Source organism: Microplitis mediator, chromosome 4, assembly GCF_029852145.1.
Source record: "Microplitis mediator isolate UGA2020A chromosome 4, iyMicMedi2.1, whole genome shotgun sequence".
NCBI lineage: Eukaryota > Metazoa > Arthropoda > Insecta > Hymenoptera > Braconidae > Microplitis > Microplitis mediator.
In genome coordinates this window covers 13,570,343-13,587,374 of record NC_079972.1, presented here as the reverse complement: position 1 = coordinate 13,587,374, position 17,032 = coordinate 13,570,343, and the positions used below count along the sequence as shown (strand labels likewise).

The following is a 17,032-nucleotide window of genomic DNA, read 5'->3' as shown; positions in this document are numbered from 1 at the left end:
ACCTCTGTACCAGCTGCCATTCAGTCGACGAATATCGGGATCTGTTATAAACTTCCGCCCACGCAAAGTAAAATCGCGGGTCCTGTTTATGATTCTGAAGTTAACTGACATCTAATTTTTTGAATTTTTCAAAATCATGAATTATAAAAAAAAAAATATTTTAAGAAATTGCACTTGTCGTTTTTTTAATTTTCTACAAGTGCGTATTTTTAGTTTTTTAATTTTTGTAATTAAATTAACCAGTTGAAAATAAAATTCAAAAATTTTGAATTGTTCAATTCAGGATCATGAAGACAACTGACAAGTGGAAATTTAAAAAATTTTTGAATAAATAAATAAAATGTAAGTAGAAAGAAAATTAAAAAATGCGTATTTAGATACTTACATGAAAAATCAGTTCGCGCATATTAATAATATATAGATATACCAGCAATGATAATTTAAACCCAGATTAAATATAAACCTGGTTTGAAAAACTGGCCCTTATAATTTACGGATTTTTTTTCTAACAAACCAATTACAAAAAAAAAAAATAAAAATATCCACCTGTAGAGAATTAAAAAAACTATAGGTGCAATTTTTTTTTATAATTTACCCTTTTTAAAAAAAATCTAAAAATTATTAGACGGTTAAATTCAGTATCACCTCTGATTTTCATGAGTGCGAATGTATCAGATATGAAGCAATTTATAAATTTGAATTAAATAAATAAATTAATTAAAATACTGAAATTTTAAAAAATGCGCAGACAGATTTTGCATTTATCTATACATGCATTTTTTAATTTTTACTCTACTCGCATTTTATTCATTTATTCTAAAATTTAAAAAATTGACAATTGTCTGCTACATTCACACTCATGTATATGCGACAAATTTTAAATTACAAATAAACAAATTAAAAATTAAAAATATAAAAAAATGCACCCACTGATTTTCAAATTCTATTAATGCGCATTTTTTAAATTTCATTATATTTATATTTAATCCACTTATTTAAAAATTTTTAAAATTGACAACTGTCAGCTACGTTCACACTCATCACGGATTCAGAGCTCGTTGATTGGACGACCCGAGAGCGCTCGTCGGCGAAGCCTTGAAACACTTGGAGTTGGCTCTAGGTTGCGCCATTTATCGATGGTTATGGTTTGGCATCGAAAAAAATTTCAAGTGTGTGTAGTTTGTGTGTAATTGTAATAAGAAGCGCGATGAATCGATGCAACAACTAGCGTTCCCCGCGCGCAACGATCATGTACATTGACGGAGTCTGATAATTTTGTAAATCTACTGATGCGCTGATGAACTCTCGCGACAAAAGTGGACTGCGTATTGAGTGGTGAGACTTTGAGATTTTAACCTGGAGATACTTTGACGCAGGAACGTCAGACGGTGACGGAGACGGGAGACAGTGTTGTGAATAACAACGTTTGTGTTTTGATATGTTTGTGGGTGACAAACAGCTGCTGTTTAATGACGCGGTGATTTATTATACACAAGATGCTCCAAGACTCCAGGTCCCCGAGAACGAACCCAGCCAGTGGTGCTGGTGCTGCCAGTGTTGGCAAGACAATTACCAGAAGAATGACAGGGAATGGATGCTCCAAAAGGTACTGAAGCGAAACTCAGGACTCTAGATTATTTTATGTTCTCACAATAACGCTGATAGGTTTTTTTTTGTTAAATTATTTTATTTTTAATTTTTTTAAATTTAGATCGGATCGTACTTTCGAATTGGGTCCGTCCTCGGACTTGATAATGAACGATTTTGACGACGAGCGAACTTTAGATGAAGAGGAAGCTATGGAAGGAAGTGAAGATTCACACAATGAACTGTCAAATTTGCAAAAAGTATGCCAGCTATAAAACTAATAAATCTTACGGTTGTGTAAATAATTTTTTTTTAATTGTAGGAAGGAGATATGCCGTTGAATGAGTTACTGGCTAAGTACGGGTACAATCATACGTCAACGGACAATTCAAATAGTTCTGATCAGCTGGTACTGATTCGAGATGCTGATGAACCTGAGTCTGCTTTGAATCCTGATAAAGCGGATGATAATGAAGCAGAGGAGTTTGATGATGAAGCGGAGGAGGAAGAAGATGAGGACGATGGCGATGATGATGAGGATGACGAAGATGAAGATGATGACGAGGATGCCAGTGTAAGACGAAAAATAGCCAACAAGTCGCAGCCGAGTCTTCGACAATTTTACACTGAAATGGTGAAGAAAAAAGAGGCCGAGCGGTTGAATGAAATTGGCGCCAAGTCTACTAATGCGCGTCATTCAGGAACTACTGGAGATAGACATCGAGATGATGGTTTCTGTGGTGTCTCCTATGGGAATGTCAATAGAGACGCTGGCGATGGACTAGTCAGTGGTCCCGGTGGCGATGCTCCACCTGACGGGGAAGGTGGCGGGGATGCTGGAAATAATGCTCACAGTGGGGGTGGAGATGACAACGACAATGGCGCTGGTAGGCCTGCCGATGAGGAAGATGACGACGAAGAGGACGACGAGGAAGAGGATGACGACGAAGACGGCGAGGGCACAGTCGCACGTGAAGTTGGAGTCAGCAGTGTCGGCAGTGGAAATGCTGGCGGTGGCTCATCGCGACTTCTTCGAAGTGTCTCGCGTCCTCAGAGTGAGGAAGAAGACGACGACTGTGATTATAGCCCCGACGAAGAGGAATGGAAAAAAACAATTATGGTTGGTAGTGATTACCAAGCTACGATTCCAGAAGGTCTTTGTCGTTATGATGACGCTTTGCCCTACGAAAACGAAGACAAAATTTTATGGAATCCTACTTATATACCAGAAGACGCGACCGAAGAGTTCCTTGAACGCGCGCAATTGCCTACGAATAAAGGAACCTCTATGCCCGCTGGTCCCCACATCCGAGATGACGAACAGGCTCTGTATCTACTGCTGCAGTGCGGATATAATCTTGACGAAGCTCTCAGAAGACGGAGAATGAACGTACTGCCGCCGACAGACGCGATAAGTCTCTGGTCTGAAGAAGAGTGTCATAACTTTGAATCAGGACTGCGAGCTTACGGCAAAGATTTTCATCTTATCCAAAAAAATAAGGTCGGTGATGATTTAAAATTTTAATTCAATCGATTTTATTATTTTGTTTAATAAATATTTCAGGTAAGAACAAGATCTGTTGGTGAGCTTGTTCAATTTTACTACTTGTGGAAAAAAACTGAAAGACACGATATATTTACTTACAAAGCGCGACTTGAAAAAAAAAAATACGCACTTCATCCGGGTATCACGTGAGTATTTATGATAAAAATAATAATATGTATATTCAACATTCAAGTTGCGAACAACAAGTTGACTTAATTTACTTCTATCAAACCGCAAGCAGAGACTATATGGACAGATTCCTAGAGGAACAAGAGGGAGTTCGTGACAGAAGCAGTTCCCCAAACGTCAACTGTTTGATTCACGGGGATGCCAAACGACAGCGGAGTAACGCGAACATGACGAACAATCACAACGAGGGTGGAAAATCAACAGAATCGTGGGACGGCGCCACGAGCGAGGATCCACTGGGTGATGCCAACAGTACAGACTCCGTTTCAGCCACGGTAACGTCACCTCCATCGTCGCTTTTACCTCCTCCTGCTCCACCACCTCTTGTCTCTTCTGCTCCAGCATCTGCACCATTACTGTCATCATCATCATCATCGCCACCATCATCTTCGTCATCAAATGTTTTGTCTACACCCCCCGCACCTCAACTAAACCCTCCACCCGTTCCTCAAAATCATGAGACTCCTCATGATTACCCGCCACCTCTACCACCGTCATCAGACAACGTTTTGTCCCACTTACCGCCTTAGCGTTTGTCATTATTTTTATGCTTTAAATTGTTGGATAGCCAATTTATTTTTGGACCCATCATTACCTCTCAGCCGTTGCCATTGTCCTTTGTTTCACCAACGTCCTCATCATTGTTTTCACACATAATTAAGTAACCCTCACACTAAATAATTGTTCATAAAATCATTATACAGCATAAATATATGTTACAACTATTGCTAGTACATAAATTACTGCTACTCTAATTAAATATAAATTCAACAATCATTGAAACATAAAAAGTAAACAGAGCTACGGCAATGTGAAGACAAGCATGATATTCTTTAGCACTTCGAATTATATTTTTCTACTGTATCGTATAAAAAAACAAAAAAAAAAAAAAAAATTAGATAAATTACGTCTAGCATGACAGGAAAAATCGGTTTACTTGCTTTCAAAAAAAATTAACCCTTTATTAATCATTCCTTTATTTATAAATCCTAATTATACGATGTACAAATTTTTTTTTTTAAATACATAATTAATTAATTATCAAAATTGTGCGGAGTCGAGCGACTCTAGAGTAGATTTGAAAAGTTTACCAAGTAGTGACAGAAATTTGATGTTAGATGAACTGATATTGTAACATCCTGTTGAAATAATACAGTCATCAAGACGTGCTTCTATTCCCTCGGATGAAGTTTCATCACGCGACGTACCCTCACCAGGATTGTAATCAATAGCACCCACGGGAGCTTTATTAATCGTGCTTTCATCACTAAGTTCTGCATTTATCGTTAACACAAATTTACCATTAACTGGTGGCTTAATAATTTTCACTGACGCTTCGTTCATACCAACACCAACTAAAGCACCCTGAATATCCCAATCGCTTAATCCAGATGCTCGTTGTTCAAGAAAATCAAAGAACATCCCAATCTCATTTGCAGTTTCACGGGCAATAAGTTGACGATCTCTCAGCGCAAGTCTCGGGCTTTTTACACCTTCCAGTGTTTGACAGAGAACAAGAACAAGATTTATTTCCAGTGCAAGTCGTGAATTATTTTTATCCATCGAATCAAACCAGGGATTGGCGTCAACGCGAATCGACTGTCCGACATTGACGCTTTGATTTTGAGAGCTTTGGATTCCATTTTTCGCCACGTGCCTTCCGCTGTGGTGTGAAAATGATGTCGTCCGTGAGAGAATTGTATTTTCACAGATAAGCGGATCATACGGTCGTCGAAGAAGCCGCGGATTCCCAAGTAATCCGTGGCTGGATGAATATCCCGAGTGGTCAAAATAAGCGTACGCTGGTCTCGTGACATTCAAAATTCGTCTCAAATCTTTGGGATGCATTTTACGCGGATGCTCTGGAGTCGAACGTTCCCATTCACGTTTTGCTGAATCCATACCATCTTTGGAAGGTGTCCTTTGAATGCTGGTTCCAGTTATCGGGGATGAATTTATTGCAAGATGTACATTTAGAGCTTGAGTAAACAGCTGAGTTGAACTTATTATTGTACCGTAAGTTAAACTAGGGCCCGAATTTATGGACATTTGAGGCGGACCGAAGTTTATTTCAGCAAGTGGTGTGTGCCAAAAGTTTTGGGTGTAAATAGTGTCTACCAAAGCATTGAGTCGTGGAGAAAAACGCACGAAAGATTGTGCGCACCACCAATTAATGACAATCAATTTATTAACAACTAATTTAAGTTCATTACTCGGTAATTTTTCATCACACCAATGAAGATCTTCAGCACTTTCTACACTCACACCGTCAATTATAAATTTAAGTATTCTCGGACGTAATAATAAATTAACTGTACTGTCATAAATTAAATACATACAATTCATAAGACCTTCGCGTACACTTGGTTGTATCATTTCCCAAATAGCTGATTGCATTGTCAATGCAGAAATCAGTGCGACCAATGACTGAACAAGATCAATAGCACGTGGGTCTGCTGTGTGTCTGAGCAGTGTCGCAACTTCGGTCAACTGATTTTCATGTGATCCCAGAAATATGACCACAGACGTTACGTATGACGGCGAGCAGGGGGACTGATCACCGACACCAATACTGTTCGATATTAATCCCGTGATAAATTCCAACCCCAGAGTATAAATCAGCCACCACTCTTGACATCTCCACTGTCCTTGACACGTGTGGTCGTCGTAGAGATTATCAAGCAAGCTGCTGCCAAGACTAGCTGGTGGAACCAGGGCCAGCCACAGCTTGGCAATTGATTCTTGATTGTCAATAGCTCGTGGTGGTGGATTGTAATACGACGACCGAGCGATCATTCCCAGTAACTCTAATCCTGCACGACTGAACCCGACGTATCGATGAGTATGCAGACAAGTACTCAGACAGCTCATGAGTTCTGGGATCAGCTGACGAAGGTGGAGACAAACGGATCTGTTTCCATACTTCAGTGGATCCTTTGGGCTGCTGCACTGTAGCAACTGAGTTACCAAACTGATTGTCAAAGTCGCTGGTGTTGATCTGTGAGTTGATTTCGTTGAATCCGATGACACTTTTCCGTCAATGATGTCGTTCTCTTCTTCAACTACGTGCTGGGTGTTACCGCTCACTGCTTGGACTTCTTGGGTCTTTTTCACAGCGTCGTTAAGTTTCCGCAGTTCGATATCCGACAGTAGACATGACTGAATTAAAAGATACTCCATATTTGCTTTGTCTTCTGCCAAAGCGTCTTTGACCAACTGAACACACCCAAGTAACAAAGACACCAGAATTCTCCGCAAACCCCCGCCGTAATTATTGTAAGAATGGAAAATGTCTTCCATGAGTTGAACTATTCGAGATATAAATGCCTGCTGTTCGTCAACGCACTTGAGTTTCCAGGTGAAGACACATCGAAGGGCTAAGGATGCCAGCAACATTGTGATCCTTGCGTCGGCGATACTTTTAGTTCGTTTTATTCTCACTGACAACGAGTCCAGGGTATATCGAGTCATGAATTGAACCCGCGATGATTCCATTTGCGTCATCAGTTCACTCGAGACTTTTGCGTCGGTTAAAATTACTATGAAATGGTACCAAGCTTCGATATTTGCTTCGTACAATGGAGATTCGTTGGTACTGTCACTGTCATCTTCGTTTGTTTTAGTCGAGTCACATTCCATGGCATTGGAAGAATTACTTGCCAAAATATATTCGATAAATCGTTCCCAGTGATTGTCTTTGTACAGAAATATTTCAAGATTTTTAGCAAAATCATTTTCAGGAAATTGCGGAGGTGCTGATTCAAATAATTCGAGTGTCGCGATGTCAATAAGATAAGCGTAGCCACGAGAACCAGATACAAGAGGCCGGAACACTGGAGCAAATAACTGATTCCAAAATTTTTCACGTTTTCTGAAATAATTAACGAGTATGGTATTGCGGTTGTACCAAATCGCGCGAATTAAATTCATGGTGTTGTCGTACAGTTTGTCGTAGACAATTTCTTTTTCTTTAGAAATTCTTTCCAGGTAAAGTTCAATGAAATGACTGCAGCCTTCGGTTAAAAATTGATCCGCTGACTTTGGAAACATGCGTTTTTGTTCCGCTTGATGCATGATATTGAATAGAGCTTCTGTCAGACCGGGCTGCCGTTCGAGACAGACTGCAACGAGTTCTAGTATCGCGACTTTAACTTTTGCTGAACAGGTCGGTGACATCAATCGAGAGGCGAAGGTAACACGGATGGAAGTTCCGTCCATGCCCATGCAGACCAGTAGAGACATAGAGAAACCCTGGGCGAATTTTTTCAATAAACTTACGGCCATTGCTTGCAGAGATGGACTGAATTCAACGTACAGGTAATTGACTATCGTCGGTACGATTAGTAGACCATTGGGTAAAGATGGCGAAGTGTACAGAGCAACTTCTAGAGGCGACCGTTCATCATCGCTGAGTCCCAGACTTTGTCTGAACATCAAAAGCCGATTCACTAATGACAGAGCTAGTCTTACACTTTCAATAACTTTGAACCCTTTACCGCTGATCCAGTCTGATTCGTTCATCATTTGGTTCCTCAGGTTTCTTTCGCCAGTTCTCACTAGTTTAAGTAACGCGTGACGCGGTTCCAAGTACAGTAGACTGTAAGCGACGACTAGCTGAAGTTTCTTTCGCGGTTCGTTTTTGGTCAAATTAACGTCGAGCGCGTGATGAATGCAGGACATTGACTTGAGCCACAGTTCGATTCGCTCGGTGTCAGAGGCGAAGTACCAGGAGTCTAATTTCGGCAGAACTCCTTGCAATAAAAATACCATTCCTGGAATCTCCATGTTGTACATCGCTTCGTCGCTGTGTTTCGACACCAAATAATTGTACAGAGTATCCAAGTAGGCGTTGAGAATTGGATACCGGTGTTCAATAGTCTCGATTCCCGACAGCCAGGATGCCACGAGACCTCCGTCGAAGGAAAAGGCACGAGCCAGTTCCTTGATGTCTTGGTACCAGTCGTTGAATTTTGGGTAAACTCCTACGCGCATTCTTGTAAAAATTTCCTCCGGATATTTTAGCGCCAGTTTTGAAGTGACTCGACAGCATGCCGCTACAAGTCTGTACAAACTTCTTGGCAAAACTGAATGAGAGAATCTGTTGATCACTTCAAGACTCAGTTCCGTTGGAATTACCATTCCTAGAGGTAAATCTACATTGGCTGCTAGCAGAGCCTCCAGAAGTGTAAATCCCAGAGTCACGTGTTCCGGTAAACTTGTCTGCAGATTAACGACGTTCATTATTCCGCTGCCGGCATACGAAAACAGTTGCTCTATTTTGTGATGAAATGCGTCACCGTACCTTGATTTTATTCGCCACAATACAATTTCTTTGTCGCTGTCCAGAACAATGCGCTCGCAGTTATCTGGAATAGTAAATTCATTGCGATGGAGAGTGCATTCGCGATCGTACGGCCGATAGGGCTGCCGATTTACATTACTGTTACTAAAATTACGATGAACTGGCTCTTCTAGAGTCACTGAATCGAGTTCTTCTAATTTAGCGGCTATTTTTTTAGCGCTGGATACCGAGGCATTGGCAAGTCCAGTAGCGATTCGCGTCAGCGGCTCAAACCGGTAAGGAAACAGTGAAACCGCGCGATGAAACAGCGGCCACAGACCTCCTTCTTCTTTCAGATCGTTCCAAAATTCAGTAGCTGTCTCCGGATAACGTAATACTGATGCCACTACTTCAAATATTCCTTCAAAATTACTAAGTCTGTCTTCGTCGACGAACGAACACAGCAGTGATAAAAGATTGTACACACTCGTGTGGACTACTTGGGCATAACGCGTTGATTCGTTGACAGCCTCAGTGTCCAAGACACTCTGAAGTGTCCTGAAGACATCCAGTTGCACGGCGCGAACTCCGCAGGGTCGAAAGCGATTCAGTAAATCCGAATTTTCCGACTCGATTGCAAAGTTTGCCAGCATCCAAGCCAACAACAGCGGGCCGTCCTCTGGAGAACTGTCTCTTCGGCACTTAGGATCAACTATTTCTTGAATATTATTCCTCAGACTCTGAATCCAATTACAAACATCGTCGCCATTTGTACTGTTGCCGAATTGTTTCGTTACATCGAGAGCTACAACAAACAAAGATATCTGACAGTTACGAATTTCTTCAAGCTGCCGTATTATTTTCTCCTTGTCCTCGTGGCTCTTTGTCCCGGCAAGACGTCGTGGTTCTCCGCACACGCTTTCGTAGATGTAATTGAAGTCACTAGGCTGCACGGTATCCAGTATCATGGTAACAATATGCAGCAATTCCCGCATCTCCACCAGGGTGCTGTTGTAAAGTTTGTGCAGATGATCATCTGTAAGAAGATGAGATCTATTCGTAACATTAGACAATTTCAAACGATCAATTTGTTTCAATGACGACTGCAATAATGATTCCAGAGATGCGGTTTTGAAAAATTCGGAAAACTCTGATTGGTAAGGATGTCTCTTGTTGTCTCGGTACTCAATGATGAGTTTCAAACATTTTATCAATGTGATGCGTTCAGAGTAATAGAATGTCCAGATATCTTCGATTAAGATCTTCATAGAGGTTATATCAGCAAGCTGGGACGCAAATGTCTCTCCGCTGTTTCTGTACTCGTAGATCATGTAGTTAAGAGTCAGGTCCCATGCGATCGTAGCATCAAGATTCTGTAATAAAATTTATTATTATTTTTTTTAGTCTTAAATTTATGACAATGAAAGTAGCAGACAGACAATTTTTTAATTCTTAAAAATAAACGTGTAAGTAAAATAAAGTCGCAAATATGCACGACCAGGGGCATGTTCAGAAATACACTCTGGAAGAGAAATATTCAACTCCTGCGTTCAGAAATATCCTCTGGTCGTCAAATCAAAGGAATAATTCGACGTTACAAAGGTACTAATCACCTGGAAAAGTAATTTTTCATCTCCAGAGTGTATTTCTGAACACGCCCCAGGTTTTTAAAACTTTTAGATATGCAATTTTTTCTATAAGTAGGGTAAGATCACCAGTACCCAGCCTCAAACCAGTAGCCAGCCACTTCATATTAAATTATATCTATATATATTTTGAGCGAATGTTAAAGTATATGACCGGATGGCTATTGGTGCTTTTACTCTAGTTCAGTTGCTCATTTAAAAGAAATAAATTTTTTTATTGTCTGTTACTTTCAGTGTCAAAATTTATTCCTTGACCCTTCAGCACCCCGTGTTTTTTGATGTCTCGCTTTCACGACAGCGACATCCAATAATTTGAATTGTCCTGTCAGCGAAATGCTCATGACAGGAGTGCTGACGGGTTAATTATTGTGTAGTTTAAATACCAGGAAAGAAGCGAGCTTCGATACAAGATCAAGCATCCGAGGTCCAGGGTTTGACTTTTGAACTTTTTCCAACGAGGCTTCATTGAAGGGTTTAAAAAATAAAAGACCTTCTTTCAATAATTCTGCGGAATTTTTTATTTCTTCAACCACAAGTGCTTTTTCACAACGACTTGTCGTGCTGGAAATAACTGACCACAGTCCCTTGCAGTAACTAAAAATAATTAAATAAATCCATTTAATTAAGTAATTAATTAATTTAAGTTATTTATTTAAAATACTTACGGCACATTTCCCATAGGTTCCATTTTCTTTCTGTCTATTAATTTCACTTGCACATTATTTTAAAAACTTTATTATTTAAATTTTCTCAACGGTTGCTGGTCAGTTTTGAGTCACTGCTGAGTTTTTTGAGGTTGTGGCTAAATTTTAAGCGGGATTGTCTTTAATATTTCAAAATTACAAAGCGCGTTACCACCAATCGGCAAAAACGCGGTAATAATAATTGATGCAGTTTAAAAAATAAAAGAGGCGCCACTGTGAATATTTTTAATTTTTCTCCGTCTTTTTTTTTATTATTTTCAATGGCTTCTCTTTTGTGTCTGACATGCTCGTATTTTTGTCATTAATATTAACGCAATAAGAAGAAATTTTTAAAATCTTATGAAGAAATATCAGTCGTAAATTTAAATAAATATATTTAAATGTAATAATTAAAATTTACAGTGAAAATTAAAACGTTTGCATGAAAAAAAAAATTTATCAGCAAGTATTGGAGTAATTTCTGGTAAATCCGCCATAGTTTTCATATATATTATATATTTTTCGAGATTACGACGTACGAATGTGAACATCCGGTATGGAATAATTTTTTTACAAACACCATCATCACGAGCTTTTGATCATCAGTTTGACGTCAAGTCAAATGTTAAATAAATATATACACATATATACAAAATATTTGTGAGTGATTTTGAATTTAATTTGAATGTTAATAAGATAAATTCCCATGGGATAAATTCAAAAATCTCCATTCTGGTATAGACTTTTTTCTAGAACGTTACTTGTGTCGATAATAAAACTGACAGTTTATCTGCTCGGTATATATTTTGAAAGTTATTTGGGAGTGGCAGTATTTACAATATATATATATATATATAGATCTGCGTGAAATTATTGAATGACATTTAAAATAATTAATAAGACGATAAATAAAATATAATTATTTATATTCGTCAACAAGATAAGACATTAATCAAGAGGACTGCGGTATCAAACCCAGACGAGTGACAAACAACCTGCTGACAACTGTCTGGTATATTATTGTGATGCGGATTTATTTACTGACAAGAGTCTAGAGTAATTAACTCGAGACGGAGAGGATGCCGGTTAAAGTTGACGTCGTTCCGCCGCCACCAGCAAATTCAAAACAACCAGGAGTCACTAAGTCTCTCCTGTACAATGGCTCCAGGTTCCAAGGCTCGCAGAAGTCCAAAGGCAACAGCTACGATGTTGAAGTAGTTTTGCAGGTTAGTGTTATATAAATAAACATACTTCTGCGGGTTATAAATAAATGATGTATATAAGAATGTCTGAATGACATTTAAATGATTGTTTATTTATGTTTATAAATTAGCATGTTGATGAAGAAAACAGCTACTTGTGTGGATACCTGAAAATAAAAGGTCTGACGGAAGAATTTCCGACGCTTACGACATTTTTCGATGGAGAAATAATCTCGAAAAAGTATCCCTTTCTCACGAGAAAGTGGGATGCTGATGAAGATGTTGATAAAAAACATTGGGTATGTATTTTATAAATGTCGGAGTACTAATTACAGGACATATTTTTATACGCTATTTGACTTTAGGAAACTCCAAAGTCAAAAGGTCGTAGAATTTTTCTTTTCATTGCCAATCGTGTTGTAGACTTATTTTGTAGCTCAAAATTTTTTTCACAATTCTACTCACAACATCTCGGCTCAAAGGGAAGTAACTACTACTCTACTCACTCACAACTTTACTCAGTCTTGACTCTACTCGCAGTTTTTTTTACTCAGGTTTAACTCTACTCAGTTATAAATTTACTCAGCTTCAACTAGACTCAGTGACAACTTTACTCAGCTACAACTCTACTCACGTAGCTGAGTAAAGTTGCCGCTAAGTCTAGTTGAAGCTGAGTAAAAATATAACTGAGTAGAGTTAAACTTGAGTAAAAAAAACTGTAAGTAGACTTGAGGCTGAGTAAAGTTGTGAGTGAGTAGAGTTGTACTTACTTCCCTTGAGTAGAAATGCAACACTGCCTTTTTTTCAGTTTTTAGCTTCAGAATAAGGGTGCATTTGAAAATACTCTAGCTCTAGTTCTAGCCAAGCGTTGCTACATAGCGAGAACTAGAGCTAGAGCATTTCCGAATGTACCCTAAGTCTACACTATGATTTGCAATTGAAAAAACAAAATTATACGCTTTTTTATTTAGAACTTAGTGACTAAAGTCAAAAGTGGGTATAAAAATATGTCCTTTTGTAATTAGTGACTAATATTTAGTAAATGTTGTAAAATATGTAAATAAATATATGTAATATTATTTATAGAGTAAATTTGAATCTTTTTGTCAATACGCAAAGACTTTTAACTCTGACACATTTGACTACGAAGCACTCAAAGGAACTGATTTCGTTTTTATGAGATGGAAGGAACACTTTTTAGTTCCAGATCACACAATTAAGGACATTAACGGAGCATCTTTTGCTGGATTTTATTATATTTGTTTTGAAAAGTCTGCAGCCTCTATTGAGGGTTATTATTATCATCGAAGTTCTGAATGGTGCGTTTTTAAAAATTGAAATTACTGAGGTCATCAGTATTTAATTTGTTTATTTTAAAATGATGATTAATTATTTTAGGTATCAGTCTTTAAATTTGAGACACGTCCCAGAACACAGTATACAGATATACGAATTCAGGTGAAACTGATGCATGAAACTGCAACGACAACATCTTTTTATGTTTTCTGTCTTATTTTTTTTAAGCAAACAGATCTCATTATATTAAAATTAAAAAAACTTTAACGCTAAGATTCAATTGACAAAATTAATTCCTTTGGTTCAAAACCTTTGTTACGAATAAATTATTGATGATAATTTCAAAAAAGTTATAATTTAAAATAAATATTTATATTGACAATGTTTTATATCAGAGAACAGAAAAAAATCGTGATATTGATGAGGAATTTTGTGCCTCGACGCGTAATACGCCACTGTAATTATAAACTGTAAGAAATTTTATTATTTTAATAAATTGATTAATGTTTTTTCATATATATTTTATTACTTTATTTTATTTTATTTTTTGTACGTCGATTTAAATTATATTGTCAAGTCATACCCGATTTATTTATTTGTTTATCAATCATGCGATCTGTTTGCTTTTTTTTATGTCTATTAATAATAAATATACAGAGTAATTATTTTACGATAGATAAGAACAGCGCAAGAGTACCTTCATCAATAATTTACGTACCAGTTGAAACAAAGTACTAATATACTCTCATTTACTCTACATACTATTATATTTTTGAGTATTTTTTTTTTACGATATTTAAAATTTATAAATTAGTCGGCCAAATTTAAAAAAATATTTATATATATATATGTATGTATGTACTTGCTCAGAGGATTATTTCATGTTAAATTTAAAATTTCATTTATGTTATTTAATTAATAATAATTATTGTGTATTAAATTTTTATATATATACATAAATTATTAATAACTAAAAAAAAATATGTTACATTATTAAATTTTGAATATGCGCATATATTAATTTGTTTGCTATAATTAAGGGTATGCTCAGACAGTGTCTCCCACTTTTTAAAAATATGCAATTACTCATAACTGTATTAAAATTTTGATAATTAATTTTTAAAAAAATTAAAGCAGTAATTAAAAAAAAGAGAACGCAGTTGCGATTTTGCTGAGTTATAGATTTTTAAATAAATTATTTACAGTTGGGAGTTAAAGGAAATTTGAAAAATAAATTTCAGTACAATCTTTAAGTCAATTCTATAATTCGAATTTTCAAATTTCGTAGGCTACAATTTATTTGAAAAATTTTATTTAACTCCTAATTGATAACTGTAATTTTGTTTTTAAATCTGTCTCGAAAAAGTGTAACTGCATTGTAATTTTTTAAATTTACGCTTTAATTTTTTTGAAATTAATTAATAAAATTTTCATACTGTTCTACAGTTCATTGAATATTTTCAAAAAGTGGGGGGAGCTGTCTGAGAATGTCTTTAATTAATTGATAAAATTTTAATACGCTTATGACAGCTGTCATTGAAAATTTTTAAAAAGTGGGGGCACTGTCTAAAAATGGCTTCAAGACTGGGCAGTACTGACCGAACTTTCTAATTGCATATTGAATAATCACTTGAATGATAAAAAAAATCCCGCGAAAAATTTTGTCTTTCAAATTTCTTCGACCCATAACAAATTACTGTAGTAAAAATTAGTCAGCAAATTAAAAGAAAAGTGAAATTAGAAAACTCAGTTAGTACGGCCGAGTCTTAACAGCATGCAGAGGAAAAACTACTGCATAATACAGCAATTATTGTGATATTCAGCCCTAATTAAAAAGGTACTTAAGAACGCGTTAATTAAATGAACTTGACGATAGAATAAATATCAAGTTTTTGGTAGCTCATTTGCTTTTTATAGCTTATATTTAAATACTACGTGATAATATGACATGACATTATTTCTAGTCTAATAATCATAATATAGAATACAAAAGCAATCGGTTATAATATTAAATAACTTCTTCCTTATTTGAATATTATCATTGTCATCATCATCATTATTATTATTAATTTTAATGATAATATTTAAATAAAAATAATTATCTTCATTTGTATATCTGATATACCAGAGTTGCTGTACAATTAACTAAAAAAAATAAATACGTTTAATATTAACATTAAACAAATAATATATATGTACATATCGCAATAGATATATTTCATATTTTATTGTAAATCAATATTAATTGTGCTACGATATTATTAATTTAACAAAAGATATTTATAAAATATTTAAAAAAAAAATAAATATGTTTGTTTATTATACGGATATATCAGCACCTATACTCAAATTTGATTGGTCGGTATATAAATTAATATAAAAATTTTTAAGTTATTTTTTTTAATTATTCTTTGTGATTATTCGGTGAAATCGATTTATCGTCAATGTGACCAAGAGATAATGACTGCTTTCTATCCTGAGTTGTTTTCCAAATTCTTGATGATTTAACGAGCCTTTTACCGGTTGATCTCGCGCTAGTTTTTCTGACCTTTGGTTTCGTAACGTCTTTTAGTACCTTCTCGTTATCAATTACTGTTCCCTAGAATAAACTTTCACAATTAATCTCTGCCTGTATTACTTAGGGCCAGTTTTTCAAACCGTGTTTATTTTTAATCCGGGTTTAAATTATTATTCTTGGTATATCTATATATTAATGTATATACTAGATATACTAGAAATATAAATTTAAACCCGGTTTGAAAAACTAGTCCTTAGATTATTTATTTATAAGAATTTATTACCAAAATATTTGAACAAATTTGACAGAGACAAGACACCCTTTCTGTTGGAGGCATAGTGATGCTATTGGAGCCGTTCAAAACAGCTTCGAATCCTAGAAATTTAGTGTCAAGATCTATCTTAGCTTTTATCAAATCAGCGAAGCACTGCTGGACTCCGCGGGATGTGTTTCCTGCCGCGAGTCTTTTGCTCCTTCGTCTCCCAGAACGCTGGTCAGTTTTGTCATCCAGCAGTGAAAGATCCAGTGGTGCTACCACTGGGTCATTTGATTGTTGACCAGCTCTAGGTGATGGAACTTCGTTGCTTTGAATTTGCGCGTCTTTGGTAGCTCGCGTTGCTGTTATCCGTTCACCGCGCAATAGAGCTAAAGAAAATTAATGAAATAATTAAATTATTATTATTAATTGTTATTATTAAATTACCTATGAAATTATTTAAATTTTCTATAAACGATCGGGCATGGGCTAGCAATTTTTTGAAGGTTTCATCGATAATTTTATCCGTAAAATAGGTGCGGGCAAGTAAAGATTGATCCCAGGCTATTTCGACTGCTGATTTATCATTCAAAATTTTCCATTGCTGCTTTGAAATTTTCGATTGCCACTCCATGGCGCAGTCCTCGAGACGTCGATTTATTGAGTCCATTAATTCCAGGACTTCTTTCATTGACTGCGGCACAGCATCAACGTCACCAGCTTGGACACTCTCTTCTTTAAGATGATGTTGATTGACATTATTTAATTTTTTACCAACGTTCGACATGTCTAAATAAATTTCCTCTACTGATGACAGAAATCTTGCTG

General features: G+C 36.3%; 4 protein-coding genes across 7 annotated transcripts; 2 read left to right on the top strand and 2 right to left on the bottom strand.

The window, feature by feature from the left end:
- Positions 1–1,112: 1,112 nt before the first annotated feature.
- On the top strand, positions 1,113–4,902 carry LOC130667083 (mesoderm induction early response protein 1). 3 transcript variants are annotated; one of them, XM_057468511.1, is made up of 6 exons: positions 1,113–1,606; positions 1,712–1,847; positions 1,910–3,088; positions 3,152–3,279; positions 3,372–3,597; positions 4,762–4,902. In XM_057468511.1, the coding sequence occupies exons 1-6, from the start codon at positions 1,497–1,499 to the stop codon at positions 4,774–4,776; spliced, it is 1,794 nt and encodes a 597-aa protein (XP_057324494.1). In that variant the 5' UTR covers positions 1,113–1,496; the 3' UTR covers positions 4,777–4,902. The 3 variants fall into 3 exon arrangements, with proteins under 3 accessions (XP_057324494.1, XP_057324493.1, XP_057324492.1); XM_057468510.1 differs by lacking the exon at positions 4,762–4,902 and having other exon boundaries at positions 3,375–4,272; XM_057468509.1 differs by lacking the exon at positions 4,762–4,902 and having other exon boundaries at positions 3,372–4,272.
- Positions 4,349–11,071, bottom strand: LOC130667080 (nucleoporin Nup188). The gene is made up of 3 exons (XM_057468490.1): positions 10,915–11,071; positions 10,633–10,843; positions 4,349–9,976 (listed from the first exon to the last, which is right to left on the bottom strand). The coding sequence occupies exons 1-3, from the start codon at positions 10,935–10,937 to the stop codon at positions 4,364–4,366; spliced, it is 5,847 nt and encodes a 1,948-aa protein (XP_057324473.1). The 5' UTR covers positions 10,938–11,071; the 3' UTR covers positions 4,349–4,363.
- Positions 11,072–11,216: 145 nt separating this feature from the next.
- Positions 11,217–15,533, top strand: LOC130667087 (glucose-induced degradation protein 4 homolog). 2 transcript variants are annotated; one of them, XM_057468518.1, is made up of 5 exons: positions 11,217–11,592; positions 11,873–12,158; positions 12,266–12,433; positions 13,221–13,453; positions 13,533–15,533. In XM_057468518.1, exons 2-5 carry the CDS (start codon positions 12,012–12,014, stop codon positions 13,594–13,596), a joined length of 612 nt encoding a protein of 203 aa, XP_057324501.1. In that variant the 5' UTR covers positions 11,217–11,592; positions 11,873–12,011; the 3' UTR covers positions 13,597–15,533. The 2 variants fall into 2 exon arrangements, with proteins under 2 accessions (XP_057324501.1, XP_057324500.1); XM_057468517.1 differs by having other exon boundaries at positions 11,217–12,158.
- Positions 15,534–15,632: 99 nt separating this feature from the next.
- LOC130667085 (uncharacterized) lies at positions 15,633–16,991 on the bottom strand. Its single transcript, XM_057468512.1, has 3 exons — positions 16,652–16,991; positions 16,232–16,593; positions 15,633–16,029 (listed from the first exon to the last, which is right to left on the bottom strand). The coding sequence occupies exons 1-3, from the start codon at positions 16,989–16,991 to the stop codon at positions 15,835–15,837; spliced, it is 897 nt and encodes a 298-aa protein (XP_057324495.1). The 3' UTR covers positions 15,633–15,834.
- Positions 16,992–17,032: the final 41 nt, after the last annotated feature.